The sequence below is a fragment of the Neoarius graeffei genome, chromosome 11, assembly GCF_027579695.1.
Source record: "Neoarius graeffei isolate fNeoGra1 chromosome 11, fNeoGra1.pri, whole genome shotgun sequence".
NCBI classification, from domain to species: domain Eukaryota; kingdom Metazoa; phylum Chordata; class Actinopteri; order Siluriformes; family Ariidae; genus Neoarius; species Neoarius graeffei.
The window spans coordinates 43,918,194-43,936,283 of NC_083579.1; the positions used below are offsets into that span (position 1 = coordinate 43,918,194).

The following is an 18,090-nucleotide window of genomic DNA, read 5'->3' on the forward strand; positions in this document are numbered from 1 at the left end:
ACTACACCACTGTGCCGCCCTACAGCAAATATATCAAGTTAATTAATCATTTGTATTTTTACATAACATTCACATCTATATTGCAGAAATTCATGAATGAGAAGTCAATGTTCTGGGTAAAAATGGTTGAAATAGAGTTTGTGTTTCTCAATAAGGCTGCCAGGAGTACTTCGCTTCACTGTAAGTTTTGATTGCACTATACTCGGCAAACCAGCTGGACTTTATGAAGAAGACAACCCAGATTGGGCTCCATCTCAAAATACTGGACACAAATACAGTTAAGACTAACACTGTAGAAAGATATCAAATTATTCATTGACCTGAGATAAAATGGTCGCTGCAGACTTGTATAAGGTTAACATTTTTTGAATCACCGTTGTTCAAGAGGTCTTCTCTACATGTGACGTAATCACATTTCTCGCCAGGTTTTATTATATTTTTCAGCAGGAACTGAAGGCGAGCAGTAAAAACTTCCGTCCATCCATCCACTAGCTGTAGCTGCTTATCCTGTACAGGGTTGTAGGCAAGCTGGAGCCTATCCCAGCTGACTATGGGGGAGAGGCGGGGTACACCCTGGACAAGTTGCCAGGTCATCGCAGGGCTGACACAGAGACAAACAACCATTCACACTCTCATTCACACCTACGGTCAATTTAGAGCCACCAATTAGCCTAACTCACGATCTCCCAATCAAGAGGCGGACACGCTAAACACTAGGCCACTTGGGTCATACCAAAGACCATCATAAAAATGGTGCCTACTGCCATGACATGCTGCAATACAGATGCAAGTGGGGAGTCAAAGTCTCGCGGTTACCAGAAGACTAGACCCCCACTGTAACCCCAGCTATGGAATATAGGTGAGAGGCTGAGGGCTACGAAACGGAGATTGGCACCACCAAAAGCACCTTGAATGGTGTGGGAAGGACTTTGAATTAGCCTAACATGTCTTTGGACTGTGGGGGAAACCAGAGCACCCAGAGGAAACCCATGCAGACATGTGGAGAACATGCAAACTCCACACAGAAAGGCCCTCGTCAGCCGCTGGGCTCGAACTCAGGACCTTCTTGCTCTGAGGCAACAGTGCTAACCACTACACCATTGTGCCACCCAATAAAAACTTTGTTTATTCCTATTTAAGTACTGGTGCCAGATTTTGACCCTTGAAAATGTGAAGGACCTGGCTTAAGTACTTTTCTAGATCCAGCTATCTCAAAGTGGCTCCCCAAAAAACTCTGCTCAAAACGGGTCCGAGGTTAGTTGCAAAAATATTTTTTTATGACAAAACTATAAGGAGTTGGGAACTAAAATTTGGGACTTTTCCTATTGGGAAGTGTGTGAACCTCCTGGAATTTTTTCAGCCAAATCTTAGATGGCTGAATGGGAGCATTCGGAGATTTGACATGGAATGACCCATTTTTAGGCGCTAGCTGCTGAAGCTAAACATGTTCACACACATAATAGTAGCTCATTTAGTTTGGTAGGAGTCAGAAAGCTGATCAGTAAGTAAACTTTTAATTTAGCTAGCATGTCCTCACTGAAAACATTTCTTTGTGGTATGTTTAGCCCGTATTCTCTAATCTCTGTCAAAAACTCGGCAGTTTCATTTACCAGGTTTGTATTATTATTAATTATTATTCACTTCGATAAGGGTTGTTTTACAATCAGGATACAAAGTTTGTGTCACAGGGGTCCAAAATTCAACTTGATTCAAACTGGTTCTTGTACCAGTTTTTAAGTGAAGGACAAGTTAAAGAACAGATAGGCATGTGTAATAGTTTGTATTATAACAAGATTAAGTGTAGCTTTAAGCAGGGCTGGGAGAAACAAATGAAGTGATTCTCGGAGAGGACATTTTTTTTTTTTTGACAATTCAGAATCCACTACTTCCGTAGTGCTTTTAAATATAAGGCTGTAAGCTTTGTGTTAGTTGTCTCTAATATTTATGTCCCAATATCTTGGCCACATTTTAGGATGAAAATAATCATTTTAGATATGTTATTTTATATTGAAAAATTAGCTGTCTCAGAGAGGACATTTTTTTGACACAATTACATACTCATCTCATTATCTCCAGCCGCTTTATCCTTCTACAGGGTCGCAGGCAAGCTGGAGCCTATCCCAGCTGACTACGGGCGAAAGGCGGGGTACACCCTGGACAAGTCGCCAGGTCATCACAGGGCTGACACATAGACACAGACAACCATTCACACTCACATTCACACCTACGCTCAATTTAGAGTCACCAGTTAACCTAACCTGCATGTCTTTGGACTGTGGGGGAAACCGGAGCACCCGGAGGAAACCCACGCGGACACGGGGAGAACATGCAAACTCCGCACAGAAAGGCCCTCGCTGGCCCCGGGGCTCGAACCCAGGACCTTCTTGCTGTGAGGCGACAGCGCTAACCACTACACCACCGTGCCGCCCACAATTCCATACTAATTTGATCAAAATAGTCTGAAAACTTACTGGCATTCAACATTAAAACTTAACTCTGTTTCCAATGATATGGAACCAAATATTTGTTTTATGGTATAAAGAATGATTTAAGTGCATCCCTTTTGGAGCTACCTGTGGTAAAAAAAAAAAGCACTTTTTCTAAATGACACGAGTAATTTTGCTAAATATGACATACACTACCGTTCAAAAGTTTGGGGTCCGTTTGAAACGTCCTTATTTTTGAAAGAAAAGCACTGTTCTTTTCAATGAAGATCACTTTAAACTAATCAGAAATACACTCTATACATTGCTAATGTGGTAAATGACTATTCTAGCTGCAAATGTCTGGTTTTTGGTGCAATATCTCCATAGGTGTATAGAGGCCCATTTCCAGCAACTCTCACTCCAGTGTTCTAATGGTACAATGTGTTTGCTCATTGCCTCAGAAGGCTAATGGATGATTAGAAAACCCTTGTACAATCATGTTAGCACAGCTGAAAACAGTTGAGCTCTTTAGAGAAGCTATAAAACTGACCTTCCTTTGAGCAGATTGAGTTTCTGGAGCATCACATTATGCTCAAAATGGCCAGAAAAATGTCTTGACTATATTTTCTATTCATTTTACAACTTATGGTGGTAAATAAAAGTGTGACTTTTCATGGAAAACACAAAATTGTCTGGGTGACCCCAAACTTTTGAACGGTAGTGTATATTGCCATACATTCACCAAAAATAACGTTATCACCACATTTTTTTTGCATGGTAAATAGAGCTATCACAGGGCTACAATAAACAACCAAGTTTATTTAGTCAAGCCTTTTGATATTGAAGATAATAAGTGTTAAATGTGTTTTTTAGCTTGCGTACCCTGATTGTAAAACAACCCATAAAGGCGAGGAGGGATAAACACTGTGTACCACCGATGAAATGTTACATTAAAATACTTAAACCACATTCATATTTAGACTGTTTTTTGTGCTGTGTATCAATCCTCTTTTTAAAAAAAATCCCTCTAAGGATTAGTGTATAATAAGCTAAACACTTTAATCTAATTTTCGGCATAGTAGCCTAAATGTAAGCTGCCTTAATTTACCCAGAAAAATGAACCAAAACGAAGCGCTGCTGCGTTCAAACGACTACCCTAGTATACTACCTAGCAAGTGAACTAGCACACGAAGTTAGTGTACTACGCTGGTAGGGTAGCATGCGGTTTGGAACGCAGCCGATTGGTTTAATGAGGCCTCGCGCTGACGTTAATTGCTCTCACCTTGGCTTTGTGTCCGTCCTGAATGTCGTCCGGAGGGAAAAATAAACCTCTTCGCCTCTCGGGTTCCACTCACTGAAGTACAGGAATGTGTCCGAAGTCACGACCTCGTGAAAGACTTTTAAAACTGGTTTTCTCTTTCACTCTTTATCTTCTAGGCTTGCAGCTCCTTGACCTTCTCCCCAAGCTGAGGTAAGCTTCATATCGATTTGCTGCATGGATCTCATATCCTTCCCACGTGTCCAGAAATGAGAACAAAGATTCTCGCGATCACAGACTTTTTCTGTGCCTGTTTGTATGGATGCCTGGTTTTTTTTCTCCCCCAGAGAGGAGGAGGATGAAGACTTGATCATCCAGTGTGAGGCTTTTGAGGACGCCATGGCTGAGGATGAGGAGGAACTGATGAAGCTTTACGGGGGCATTGATATGAGTAATCACCAGGAAGTCTTCATCACTCTCTTTAACAAAGTGAGTTTGAACAGATGTCCTGGGATCTGTTGCTTAAATGTTTTGACGTGTTCATAAATCCATAAATGATAACAGTACTGCACAAAAATACTAGTCTTCTTTATCAGCTTTGGCATGAGGTAATCTGATCTGAGTTTACAGTTGCTATTAAAAATTGGTATGCCAGTTTCTAAAATTGAAGGTTTTTATTTTTCTAGAGTTTCCCTGATTTTTCTCCCTAATTTAGAAAATAACTTTTTATTCATCACACACTTGTGAAATTTCCTCTCTGTATTTAACCCATCTGAAGCAGTGAACACACATACATACCCAGAACAGTGGGCAGCCATGCTAACAGCGCCCGGGGAGCAGTTGGGAGTTAGGTGCCTCGCTCACCTAACCGCATGTCTTTAAACTGTGGGTGAAATCCACGCAGACACGGGGAGAACATGCAAACTCCACATCCAAAAGGCCCTCGTCGGCTGCTGGTTTCGAACCCAGAACCTTCTTGCTGTGAGGCGACCGTGCTGCCCAATAGTCACAGCCAATTCCTACACAGCCCTCACCATCACACAACAGCTACTAACCAGGGAGGGTGAAGGTTATCGCATGCTTCCTCTGAGGCAACTGCATCTTTTCTAACCGCTGCTCATACATCACTTGGAGGAAAGTGCTATCCGCACACCTTCACAGGTGCCCGTGACTGGTTAGTGTCCCTGTTAATAGGCCATTTGCAGGAATTGGCAGAGGCTCCAACTCTCCCACCATGGGCGGGAGATCTCCCGCTTTAGGGAACATTTAGAAAATCCTCCTGCTGACAACACAACAATCTCCTGCCCACCCTTACTACACATGATTAGTTTAAAAAATATATATAACTTGATATGTTTATGTTGACAAATTAATAGTTGACTTTCTACTTTTCGTGTGTCTGACATTGTATGGGTGAACTCAAGTGTGTACCCCGCAGTATACGCCGATTCCCCGGTCGGTACACCGATCAGCGTAACGGTTGGGATTGGAGTGAATTTCGGGGGGATTAGAGTGAATGCCAGAGGCATGCGTGCGCAGATCAAGCGCACATATGAATCGAACGGAATTCGGTATGCCACGGGGTCACACTGAGCCACCCAATGTCTTAGCAGTTACCGATAAAGCATAAAGATGGCGCTATTAATGACGCGCGCAAGAGAACGAGAAAACCCGTGACACTCAACCATTTTGTTTGTTTTTTTGCGTCTGCATTTCTCGCCTGCTCGTCTTTAACTTTGTTCTCTTGAATGAGATAATGAAACAAAGTTCAGTTGGTGGAAATGGCGAAAGCCAAACTACGAAGAAAAAAATATCAGAAAATCACCAAGATAAAGTTCGGATCGCCTGTCACGATGGTCGCCAGGGACGAATGGTGGACTATTTTGGACGGCAGCAAGACGACCCTATATCCGACAGGGTTAGATCACCAGACCAGACGTTAGATTCTAACGAACTTGTCTGACTTTTACTAACTTAGAATATTATTAGAAGAACATTATCATCAGAGGGTCTACCATTGGCAATTTATAATAGTCATTATTGACATTAACATTGACTTTAGGCATATTAAAGTTTGGTCTATAGTCACTGGATTTATCTAGATCTGTTACTATTAGTAAGATTTAATTGACACGAAATGTGGTGAATCATTCTCATGTATACCTTCATGCCTACGGCGCTCAAACTTGTCTCCCTCCGAGCTACTCGCAGAGAGGGAGAATCTCCCTCTTTGCAATTTCCCAAGTTGGAGCCTCTGAATTGGTCACGTGTCAATTTTCCCCATAGCAACAAGCCCGTGGTGGGCAAGCTAACTTGACATTCCTTGACGACCATAAGAGTTTGACTGGCGATGCGAAGCAATCCATTTCTATAATAGTTGTTTTTACCTTTTCTACTGTCTTTTTTGACCCGAATTTTCATGTGTACTTGGAAAAGGTTTGTGGTTTTAACTTCTATCGTAAGTTAAAGCGAATCATTGGCCGTAAAAGAGTTTTTTGGACTAAAGTTGGTCGCGGCCAAAAGAAATTGATTATTGAAGAAGTACCAAAGGAAAAAAAAATCTAAAATCTGATGGTGTACCTTCTGTTTTTAACTAGAGTGGTACTGTAAAGCAAAGAAGAAAAATCGTACGACATGTCGACAAGTAAGAAACTGATTCAGATACATAAGCAATGCTATGTTTGCAAAAGAAAGTGCAAAAGGGGTTTCAAGCGAATGATAAAGGTAGAAAAGGAGAAATTATAAGTTATAAACATACCTGAGAAATCTGCCATTTCGCACATGAATTTCTTTCAGCGGCGACCAACTTCAGTCCAAAAAACTCTCTCTTACGGCCAATGATTCGCTTTAACTTACGACAGAAGTTAAAACACAAACTTATTTTCCAAGTACACATGAAAATTCGGGTCAAAAAAGACAGTAGAAAAGGTAAAATCAGCTATTATAGAAACGGATTGCTTCGCATCGCCAGTCAAACTCTTATGATTGTCAAGGAATGTCAAGTTAGCTTGCCCACCACGGGCTTGTTGCTATGAGGAAAATTGACACGTGACCAATTCCTGCAAATGGCCTATTGACATGAAAAAGAGAGTGAGTTCGTTCCACCCTTCCCTTCCTGAGAGCATGGCCAATTTTGCTCTCGAGTGCCCGGCCATGGATATCCATGGCAATATCGGGATTCGAACTTGCAAATGCTTTTTTTTTTTTTTTTTTTGCACCACTCAGGAGCTAAATTAAAAGTTATTTTATGCTAAACAAGGTTGCGAGTCCTTACCAAAACCATGGTTCATGGTGTGCAACATGCTGTGTAATGGTGTATGAAAATCACAAGGTTATTATGCAATTCTGTGTAGGGGTACTGTTCTAAACCTAATGGTCTGTTTTTAAACTCTCATCCCTGTAGGTGAGTAGCTCCCCTGCATCATTGCAGCTGCTGTCCATCATGCAGACTCTGTTGTTGTTGGGACCAGAGCGAGCAGACATCTGGCAGGCCCTGGAGGCTCTAACAAACCGTGCTGTCCTCCTGGCCCAGAACTGTGAGCCTTTTCTCTGTCCAACATTGTTTCAAAGTCATTTAGGTCTTTTAACACTCTGGATTGTCCTTTATATTTAGTTCCAGTGACAGAAATCACAACCCACTATTTTTCAAGGGGGTGGGTGTTAATTTTATTTTAAGTTCATGTTGGTAATGGTCTATTTGACTGTTCTCTTGAATTGAATGTGTTTTTAATAGATAACTCAAAATAACAAAATCAGTAATAGAAAGCTCTACAGTTCTAATAAATAGACAAAATATTACTGTACACACTTCAATAACATGACATTACAAATAACATTTTAAATACTAGATTTGTGCTGAATATAATTTTCCTTTAACTAGGTTCTATTTTTCATGTGCGTTTGGTGTTTTAGTTTAAAGCTGGGAAGAAAATACCTTTCTTAGGTTAAAGATTGTGTGTAAATGAAAAATAATAACTTAAATGATTTGTGTGATTTCTGGATTGCAGCTGAAATGGACTCCTGTGAGGCAATCATGCAGCGGCTTGTCTTTTCCAAAGAATCAGCCACCGGTTCTCATCATGTCGATGCTCCGCCTCCAAAGAAAGCCGATAAGGCAGTTCAGACTGAGCCGAAGGTTGGGGAGGAAGAATCTTTAAAGAGTACACCCATGACCAACCAGTCAGTGCCCCTTAGTTCCACAGAGAAGCCCTGCACCACCCAACCGCCGCCTCCTCCTCCTCCTCCCCCACCTCCTCCACCCAGTTTGGCTGCACCGCCGCCTCCGCCCCCTTTGCCAGGCATGGGTGGCGGTCCTCCTCCACCGCCGCCTCCGCCCCCTTTGCCAGGCATGGGTGGCGGTCCTCCTCCACCGCCGCCTCCGCCCCCTTTGCCAGGCATGGGTGGCGTTCCGCCTCCGCCCCCTTTGCCAGGCATGGGTGGCGTTCCGCCTCCGCCCCCTTTGCCAGGCATGGGTGGCGTTCCGCCTCCGCCCCCTTTGCCAGGCATGGGTGGCGTTCCGCCTCCGCCCCCTTTGCCAGGCATGCCTTGCCCACCTCCTATGGGAGGAGATATAATAATGGCCCACGATGTTCAGGTTCTGGGGAGAGCTTACAGCATTCCAGTGAAAACTGGTCCATATCCCACACTTAGGATGAAGAAGCTCAACTGGCAGAAGCTAAACTCTCAAGCAGTCACTGGTGAGCGTGCCATATTTTGATTAGAGCGGTATTAAGGTTTGAAAAAATATATATATTATTTATTTATTTATTTATTACTAGTTGACCAATGTGCGGGGAAAGGTAGTTAACTAGCCACCTTTTCCATGGATAAAACAAAAATTCAGGCCACTGCTCTTTAAGGTTATATAATTGGTGCACTTGCATGCTGATAAACAACAGCAAGAATTCATGGAGTGTGTGGGAGTCATATTAAAAGCAGTCCTGGGCGCACCTCTACATTTTTATACAAAGGGAAATCAAAGTGATAACAATCCATTACAGCAAAGGAAAATATTTTTTTCATAGCATTGTTCTACACAATGCACCGTTGGCTTCCTCTTGTCTGAAATATTTCCGACGAACAATACATCTTAGCCTGATTTCTTTGCTGTCTGCCTTCCTGTGTCGTCCCCCCATTGCTTCAACTAGTCAACAGCTCCCTGGGGCAGGAACTACTCAATGTATTCGCCAACTAGTCGACATAAACTGTAGTTATAATGCACCATTGTCCCCCACCACCACACTGTGTCTCAAATGCAGCAAATGTTTTGTCTCTTGTAATTGGTAGTTTTTAAACGAGTGCTTGACCTTCCCAAGAATAGAATGAAAAATGTTTAGAGTGTATCTCCAGTGTTCTCTCCTGTCTTCTGTAGATGGCTGCAATATATGGGCCTCAGAGCAGACGGATTCCCCTCTGGAACCGGACTACACCAGCATCGAGCAGCTCTTCAGTCTCCCAGTGACTGAGCCCAAAGAGAAAGGCACAGCACCTCCTGCAAAGAAAGAACCCAAAGAAGTATGCGATTATATATTTTTTTTTGTATCTGTATCACAGATATCCCTCTCACTGTAGTTTGTGATAAATGATCTCATAATAACTACTTTCCTGTCCTGTAGATTTCCTTTATTGATCCTAAGAAGAACCTGAATCTGAATATATTTCTCAAACAGTTCAAATGGTAAGCTTACGAGTACATGCAGACTTCTGTCTGTCGAAACATATTCTTCATTCGTCATCAGATTATTTTTGTTCTCTTCACCTTTTTGAACAGCTCTAATGAGGTGTTTGTGGACATGATTCAGAAAGGGGATCGTTCCAAGTTTGATGTTGAGGTGTTAAAACAGCTACTGAAGCTCCTTCCAGAGAAGCACGAGGTTGGTCAGTCACCACTGAACTTATTTTCTACAAATGAATGATGTTACCTAAAGTTTCACCCTACCATCAGCAAATTATGAGTTGGAAACCCAAAGATGCCACGGTTATGTTGTGATTTGTTTGGTTATTAGTGGGAGACTAGCCAATAAGCAGTGCTTCTGTATGTTTTTAGATAAAACCAACTGGTCTGTTAGAACTCTTCACCAAGCATGTTGACGTCTATTACTGCATTAAAGGGGAACTAAAGGCAATTTTTTTTTTTAAATCAAAATTCTATTTCTCATTTTATTAAATATAGGAATGCATTTCTGACAGCTGTTTTGTCACTGCTATAGCAAGTTATGAGTGTTTGAAATATGCTCTGTAATATATCAGTCCATATGTCAAAGCAACGGCCGTAAACAAGATTCGCTGAGACCTGTGCGAGACATCGTAGGACGGAAGTAAAACGTACAGCGGAAATCAAAGTGACCAACATCTGCCAATGTTGTCAAAAGACGCGCGCGCCCTCTTTCGAATGCTGACATAATCAAGCTGGAAGTTTTCCCTGTGTCCGAAATCGCTCCCTACATAGGGCACTTTGTAGTGGGGACGCCATTTTGTAGTGCTGTCCGAAACCTTAGTGAGGATTATGTGGGAAATGTGCTCAGTATAATATGTATTTATCACAAAAATACATGCATGTATTTATTATTTTGAAAACCCACCCGCCGCCTGATCTGGCACGTTTTAATTGCGCAACAGTAATGACGTACATACCAGTGCGATGGACTCGTCCTTATCCTGTCGTCTTTCCAACTCCTCTCTACTCCACGTTGGTTTGAAGTCGTATGGAATAATCTTCACTGATGAAGCTGGCAAATCTCGAAATTAATCTAAATTGGAATGATGTGGCGGTCTGGCCGCTGTGCAAACAGTTTTCAAAATGGCAGTGCTGACGCTTCACTTTTGAAGTCTCGCACAAGTCTCGTGAAAATTGCACGGATAAGCGACGCTTGCCGTGGACCAAACGAATTAGATTCAACATGGCTAAAAAACAAAAAGGCGATAAGTGTAATATAATATGCCGATACGAGTCGCTATATAAGGTTAATAAAACCAAAAACGTAATTGAATAACACGCTAATTAAGAAATAAAGCAAGTTTAAAAATGACTTCAGTTCCCCTTTAATGTTTGTTGGAGAAAACGTGTTGGCCCTCATCACTCTGATTAGTAGCTGGCCTGCAAACAGTGCCCTGCCCACTTTTATATGGAAATATATACAGTACCAGTCAAAAGTTTGGACACGCCTTCTAAGTCAATGAGTTTTTTTAAGTAAGTCATTTCATGTCTTAAAGTAATGATTGGTGTCGTTTCTCTTTACTTGGTTGAGCAGCAGGGCCATAGCCAGCATTTTAAAATCACCGAGGTCCGTGATGCACAAAGCGCGCGGCGAAAAATTTGCCATATTTAAATGAGAGGGGTGAATTACACATCACACGAGATCTATTCCTGAAATTACTTTTAATGGTGTTTGAACTGAATATCATCAGTTTTGAAAAAAAAAAATCATGTATGTGGCAAGAGTAAGAATAATTTAAGCTTGTTTAATGGTTTGATCTGGCCCAAGCAATGAGGACAAAAGATACCCTAACCATGTAGCCTATGGAACTAAGATGCATTAACAATCTGGCATCCGTTACACCTACACAAAAAAAAAAAAAAACATTCTGGGGGGTAAAAAAAAAAAATCAGTATACACCACCATGTTTTAGGCAAAGTTATCCAAGGCAAACATAAGTTTAAACTTTCCCCTCTATTGCTTTGGCTTATCGAATGATTTATTTTTAAAATCACAAACAAGGCAGGCTACAACTGCACTGCTTCGAAAATGTAAATTTAACAGCTTCATAAAAGTGCGCTGATAGTTACCATGAAAAAAAAAACGTGTCTACTGCACTGCGTTCCTCCCCCGAATCGCGTACTCATTCGTTTGTGTTCTTGGTCTCAGAGCCGTGCGCATGAAACACACTCACAAGACAGATTCAACGTTTAACATAATTAACAATGCACTTTTTACGGAGACGTTTTAATGTTATTTATTTATTTATTTTATCCAGTTGAATATTTAGCGTACAAATGTATTTTCAGCTCTTAAAAATGACCGAGGTCCGGACCGCGGTGGCCTCATAGCTGGCTGCGGCCATGTTGAGCAGTTTTTGACATGGATTGCTACAGCTGTGGAACAGGGCTATTTACTGTGTTTTTATTTACTGTTTAATCTCAAGTGCATTAAGAAGGCAAGAAAGTGCACTACCTAACAACTCTGCCTCGTCAAAAGTTAATTGAAAAGCATTCCAGGTGACTACCCATGAAGCTGGTTAAGATACAGTAATGCCAACAGTGTGCAAAGGATCATCAAGGTAAGCGGTGGCTACGCTGAAGAGTATAAAGTATGAAACGTGTTTGTTTTAAAGATATTTTTGGGCTTTTTTCACCTTTATTGGATAGGACAGTGTAGAGACAGGAAATGAGTGGGAGAGAGAGACAGGAAGGGATGGGGAAATGACCGCGGGTCGGAATCGAACACGGGTCCCCGGATTTATGGTATGGTGCCTTATCCACCTGAGCCACGACGCCCCAACCAAAACGTGTTTGTTTTTAACTTGTTTGTTTTACCAAACACAATTCCACAGGTTCTATATTTGTTTCATAGAGTTGATGTCTTCGGTATTGTTCTACAATGCAGAAAATGGTCGAAATACAGATAAACCTATGAGTGAATAGGCATGTCCAAACTTTAGCTGGTACTGTGTGTGTGTGTGTGTGTGTGTGTGTGTGTGTGTGTGTGTAGAAGCTTTTCAAAAATATCCTCAAAAGGAGGAGACATTTTAAAATGTCTCTGTTTTTTGGAAAATGCTGACATTGCACCATTTAACCTGTGCCTGCTCGTTGCAGTTCTGCATACGTTAACGAATCTGCTAGGACTCATTACCTCGGAGCAGATACTCCTTGTCTGCAGTTTGATCTTTTTTTTTTTTAAATTTGGTTGTGTTTTACACCCTTGTACAAGAGGTGCCAGAATCTGAAATGCCTTGTAGCCACAACAGAAATTGTGACTGAAGAGTGTCAGGAGAACTTTGGTGTTTTTCCTCATGTCACCTTCTGTACAGCTCGATCTCACAAGCTTTTAAACACCTTTTTAACAACTCTAGCAAGAACACTTTCTAGTTTTGACCTTTTTTTTTTTTTCTTTCCCTGTTTTCATTGTAGATTGAAAACCTGAACTCTTTCCAAGGAGAACGAGACAAGCTCGCTAATGTCGACAAGTTTTACCTATCGCTCCTCGCTGTTCCCTGGTAACAGCTTTCTTCCTGCTTGCCATAATAATAAGCCATAATAATAAGTCATCCAGTCCACATTGTATTAAAGTGAGTTTGGTTTAAAAAAAAAAAAAAAAGTGTCTCTTAATCATGACCCTTAGATTCACCACACTTTTATTCCTGCCCATGCATTACCTCTCTCTTCTTTAGCTATCAACTGAGGATTGACTGCATGTTGTTGTGTGAAGAGACTGCATCTGTGCTGGAGATCCTGAAACCCAAAGCACAGCTGGTGGAGGCGGCTTGTAAGAGTGAGTGAGCTGCGCTGTTGCGTGGGAGACTGTTTTGTTTCTTTCTTTTTCTTTTTCCCCCAGAAGCAAGCCTATGCTGATTCATCGTCACTCAGTTAGTAACAGGAGTGCTCTGAAGGCACAATATCCCCCGCTACAGTATATTGCAAATGAAATTGCAATATACTAGGGCTGTAACAATATGCGTATCGAAATCGCGATACGCAGAGCCACGATCCGTATCGCGATACAAGAAGGCAGAATGGCGGTACACCCTTTCAAACTTCTCCTCAGCCCAAAAACAGAGGCGCTTCCAAACTTCAATTTATGAATACTTTACTTTTTATTTAAATTACATTTTAAACTTACTTAAATTACTTTTATTTTTTTATATCTATTAGTAAGTCGTTTTTTCGCCGACCTGCGACAATCTTCTGCGAGTCACGCAACGTCCACACTCGCCACTGGCAGAGCATTCATTTCTTTTAAGCGGTCGCCATTCTGGTTGCGACGCGGGGAGCGAATCTGTAAACAAGCAGCTCATTGGCTGGCTAGGTGTGCCACAAGCCAATTACTTGACCGGAAAGGCATGCAGTGTTGCCAGATTGGGCAGGTTTAGGTGCTTTTTGGCTGGTTTTGAACATATTTTGGGGTGGAAAACGTTAGCAATATGTGGCAACACTGAAGGCATGTCTGCTTGGGCGGAAGCCTTCTGCGGCAGTTACATTTTGACACGCGAGCAATGTTTCACTATAAAAATTCCGTAATTTCCATCTGTTTTCCGCGATCACAGAAAATCATTGGCCCTATGAGAGTGAGACAGTGAGAGAGACACCCCCCCAAAAAAAATCTTAACGGATTTACACGATTTGGAAAAATGACTTTTTCAGAACCGAAAAAACCAGAGCTTCCGGCTCAACAGTATTATTTTGAGAAATAAAACAATCTTTGGATATACATTTGTTCATTTTTGCATACATATTACTCATTCTCTGCAGTGGTCTGAATTATTTGTTATTAAATAGTTAATGTAAGTAAGTAAATGTTAATAAGTCAAATTTACTACTTTAAAAAAACATTTTAAAAAAAATCGTGGGCGTATCGAATCGTGGGTCAAAAATCGCGATTCGAATCGTGAGTTGGGTGTATCGTTACAGCCCTACAATATACGTATTTGCCAAGTTTCATGAAGTTCCTCCAAAAATTATGAGGAGTTGATTTCAGAAGGCGAGAACCCTTTCCTGGACGGACGGATGGACTGACTTCGCCACGATGATATCCCCATTCAGGCCTTTCGGCCAGTGAGGGATAAAAACTTCTCAGGCTGCTTGTTTTAAAAAAAAAAAAACCTTATTTGTCTAATTTCATATAAAGAATGCAGTTTGTCTCTAAGAGTAAAACTTATTTTCCACTGGGCTTTCAGAGGGTTTTGACAGATCTGAGCTGCTCAGTATAATGATTATCTGCTGCGCTCAGCTTGGTCTCGCTTGCTCAAGAACATGTTTACAAACCACATTGCGAAAGAACGTACATTCTTAATGGATTGTTGGACCAAGTGATGTCATCAATTTTAGCAGTGTCTGGTACTGATGAAAAGATACAGCTGTGTGTGTGTTCAGTAAATACTAGTTTATTCGGTGACCTTTAGGCGGCGCGGCACTGTTTTACTCTTCTTATAGCACGTTTTATGGGATATGTCAAACCTAAAGACAATGTTTGTGGAACGTCCTCGGTCATTGTGGCACAGTATTAAACACAACCTTTTTTTTTTTTTTGAACTCCCTTACGTCAATATATTGACTTAACAGGATCATCACGCCCTTGGTGACACGTTTTGTGTTAACACGCTGGACGAAATATATGTAGCCGTCTGCCAAACAGATGCTTTAGATGCATCCTGTTACTCACACCTGGGTGGTTCCTGCACAAACAGCAGTACCATCATAAAATCATATTTATAAATGTTGACACAAGAATTAACTACAAATGTGGGTACTTGTAATGTGTCGTGATCTTGTAGATGAAGCCTAGTCTATATAGTGGTGTTCTGTATGTTATTACTCTTGTACAAATGTAGCCCCAGCATTTGAGTTTGTTTTGAGCAGCTTTTGGTATGTGTCGCCCCCTGTAGGTCTCAAAGTTAGCACACTGCTACCCAGCTTCTGCAGGTTAATCCTTCGAGTAGGAAACTTCCTCAACTACGTAAGTACGTTTTGTCCAAAAGTGTAAACCCACATTAACGTGGCTTAAAAGAAATGTCATTCACTTGAAATGACGCCACTGAATTCTGTTTTGTTTCGTTTTTAAAGAAAAATGTTATACTAAACTGCAACGGAATTATTAGATCCAAGTCATTTTAAAGTAAATCTGGACCATAAGTTGCTGTACAAACATCTGTGATGTTTTCTCTGCTAGGGAAGTCATACAGGAAACGCTGAAGGATTCAAGATTAGCTCCTTGCTTAAGCTGACGGAAACCAAAGCCAACAAGGGCCGTATCACACTGTTGCACCACATCCTCGAGGTACTGTAAAGTAACGCTTCTGACTACAAGTAACACACGTGAGCATGATCGTTTTAATTGAGGAAAGCAGAAGCACTTTGATGTAAGTAGATGTGATGATGGTACTAGGGCTGGGCGATAAATTTCTCAGCTAGATCACGATAAAATTTCATTTCAGTCGAAATTGGTCATCTTTTAAGACCTATTTTTAATAACACTATTTTGAATTAAACACCTTACTTTTATCAACACTTTCTTCATTGTCTGTCTGCAGTGTTTCCTACACGTGGACTTTTCCTGGGTGGCCTGTCCAAGTATATTTAATGTAAATTTGGCGACCCGTTTTAACAAAAGTATGACGAACGAGAGTGTTATGAGCGTTGGATAAATAATGAAGTGTATAGTTAAAGGAACCGTGCTGTGCTGGAATGATTGAATGGAGAGCTTTCACACTGTCGACAATCTTAATCCGTATACACTTTACATGTTATTGTCAGTGTTACCATGACAACATGGAGCACTTGAATCCAGTCAGCACGTTCAGCTTTTTGATGGTATACTTTTTTTTTTTTCCCCCCTTTCCTCCTGGCCTATTTAACTAATCATTAAAAGGGCATTAATGGTCCGTGTGTGTGTGTGTGTGTTTTATTTCTTTGCAAGTAAAAATAAAAGTAATGTCAATGAAATGAAAAGAATCCATTTTTCTGAAGCTGGTGGTTATCGCTGATTGCATATGCTATTTACTGAGCCTCTGGAGCAGCGCTCATTCCAGCGTGCATGAGTGGAGTTGATTCCAGTCCACACAAATGATGATACTAATGCAATCCAAAATCGCATACAGTAGACATTTTTGTGGCAGCAGGAAATGCAGGCCCTTTCTGCTGGCTGCCACCAAAAGTATCTTTAAAGGAACAGTCCACCGTATTTCCATAATGAAATATGCTCTTATCTGAATTGAGACGAGCTGCTCCGTACTTCTCCGAGCTTTGCGCGACCTCCCAGTCAGTCAGACGCGCTGTCACTCCTGTTAGCAATGTAGCTAGGCTCAGCATGGCCAATGGTATTTTTTGGGGCTGTAGTTAGATGCGACCAAACTCTTCCACGTTTTTCCTGTTTACATAGGTTTATATGACTGGTGATATGAAACAAGTTCAGTTACACAAATTGAAACGTAGCGATTTTCTATGCTATGGAAAGTGCGCACTATAATGACAGGCGTACTAACACCTTCTGCGCGCTTCGGCAGCACATTGATATCTGAGCTCCGTATCAATGCGCTGTCGAAGCGTGCAGAAGGTGTTAGTACGCCTGTCATTATAGTGCGGACTTTCCATAGCATAGAAAATCGCCACGTTTCAATTTGTGTAACTGAACTTGTTTCATATCACTGGTCATATAAACCTATGTAAACAGGAAAAACGCGGAAGAGTTTGGTCGCATCTAACTACAGCCCCAAAAAATACCATTGGCCATACTGAGCCTAGCTACATTGCTAACAGGAGTGACAGCGCGTCTGACTGACTGGGAGGTCGCGCAAAGCTCGGAGAGGTACGGAGCAGCTCGTCTCAATTCAGATAAGAGCATATTTCATTATGGAAGTACGGTGGACTGTTCCTTTAAGACCTGGAGGAAACACTGCTCATTTGCTCACACCATGCTGTTTCATGTAATGCGTTTTTAGGTGAAATTATCAAACATTCTATCAACAGTTTTCTGATTGCTATTGAAGGGTTTTGACTTGATGCATATAAACGTAGCAATATCGTGTGATGAATCGTGATACAAATTTATTATGAATTGATGAAATAAAAAATAGATTGGGATTATCATCAGGCTGTGTAATCTTAGTTTTTCCTAGATGTAATTGTATTGTTTTAGACAACACAGGGTACAATACCAGGAATGCACCTGACTTCACCATAGGTGCAAGCAAACAAAAAAACAAATCTAAAATGAGGGCTGTTGTGCGATTTGACCGTACAAATACCTTTAACAAGAAGTTGAAGCTGTCTTTTTTTTTTTTTTTTTTTTTTTAGAAACTGCTGAAAGCTAAAGAAAAGAAACAAAATGGAGGTGGTGAATGTTTATGAAGAAAATGCCTATTTTTACTCGCGTTTCCTTTTTAGTAAAATGAATATTGTAATTAATGGGTTATTATATTCAGGCTACACCTTTACAAGTGTGGATAAATTATTGTTGGTTTTTAAGAAATTGAAACGGAAGGGGTTTTTATTTTTTTAATTTAACAAAAGGAATATTCAAGTTGAAGAATAAGGAGAGAGGAAATAGTGGGGAAAATCCAGTTGTGAGTTGTTACATGCCTATACACATTGCTATCGTCATCACCCAGGCCTAGATGGTAGTCTTGAGTTGGGAATAATTATTGTCCATAGAAAAAATTAATTCAGATATTAGAGATGTTTTATATGGTGAAATA

General features: G+C 41.0%; 1 protein-coding gene across 6 annotated transcripts in view; it reads left to right on the forward strand.

The window, feature by feature from the left end:
• inf2 (inverted formin 2) overlaps window positions 1-18,090 on the forward strand; it is a 90,623-nt gene that overhangs the window by 60,038 nt on the left and 12,495 nt on the right. For 4 of the 6 annotated variants that reach the window (XR_009655637.1, XM_060933968.1, XM_060933969.1 and 1 more), the window contains 11 exons: window positions 3,864-3,897; window positions 4,032-4,173; window positions 7,088-7,220; window positions 7,692-8,381; window positions 9,056-9,198; window positions 9,300-9,361; window positions 9,455-9,557; window positions 12,812-12,897; window positions 13,072-13,172; window positions 15,283-15,353; window positions 15,567-15,674. Coding sequence is in view for 4 of the 6 variants with exons in the window: in XM_060933968.1 (XP_060789951.1) it covers window positions 3,864-3,897; window positions 4,032-4,173; window positions 7,088-7,220; window positions 7,692-8,381; window positions 9,056-9,198; window positions 9,300-9,361; window positions 9,455-9,557; window positions 12,812-12,897; window positions 13,072-13,172; window positions 15,283-15,353; window positions 15,567-15,674 (1,673 nt within the window). In the remaining 2 variants the exon portion in view is untranslated. Of the gene's footprint in view, window positions 1-3,863; window positions 3,898-4,031; window positions 4,174-7,087; window positions 7,221-7,691; window positions 8,382-9,055; window positions 9,199-9,299; window positions 9,362-9,454; window positions 9,562-12,811; window positions 12,970-13,071; window positions 13,173-15,282; window positions 15,354-15,566; window positions 15,675-18,090 lie in introns of those variants that run through there. The other 2 variants (XR_009655638.1, XM_060933972.1) reach the window with 2 other exon arrangements.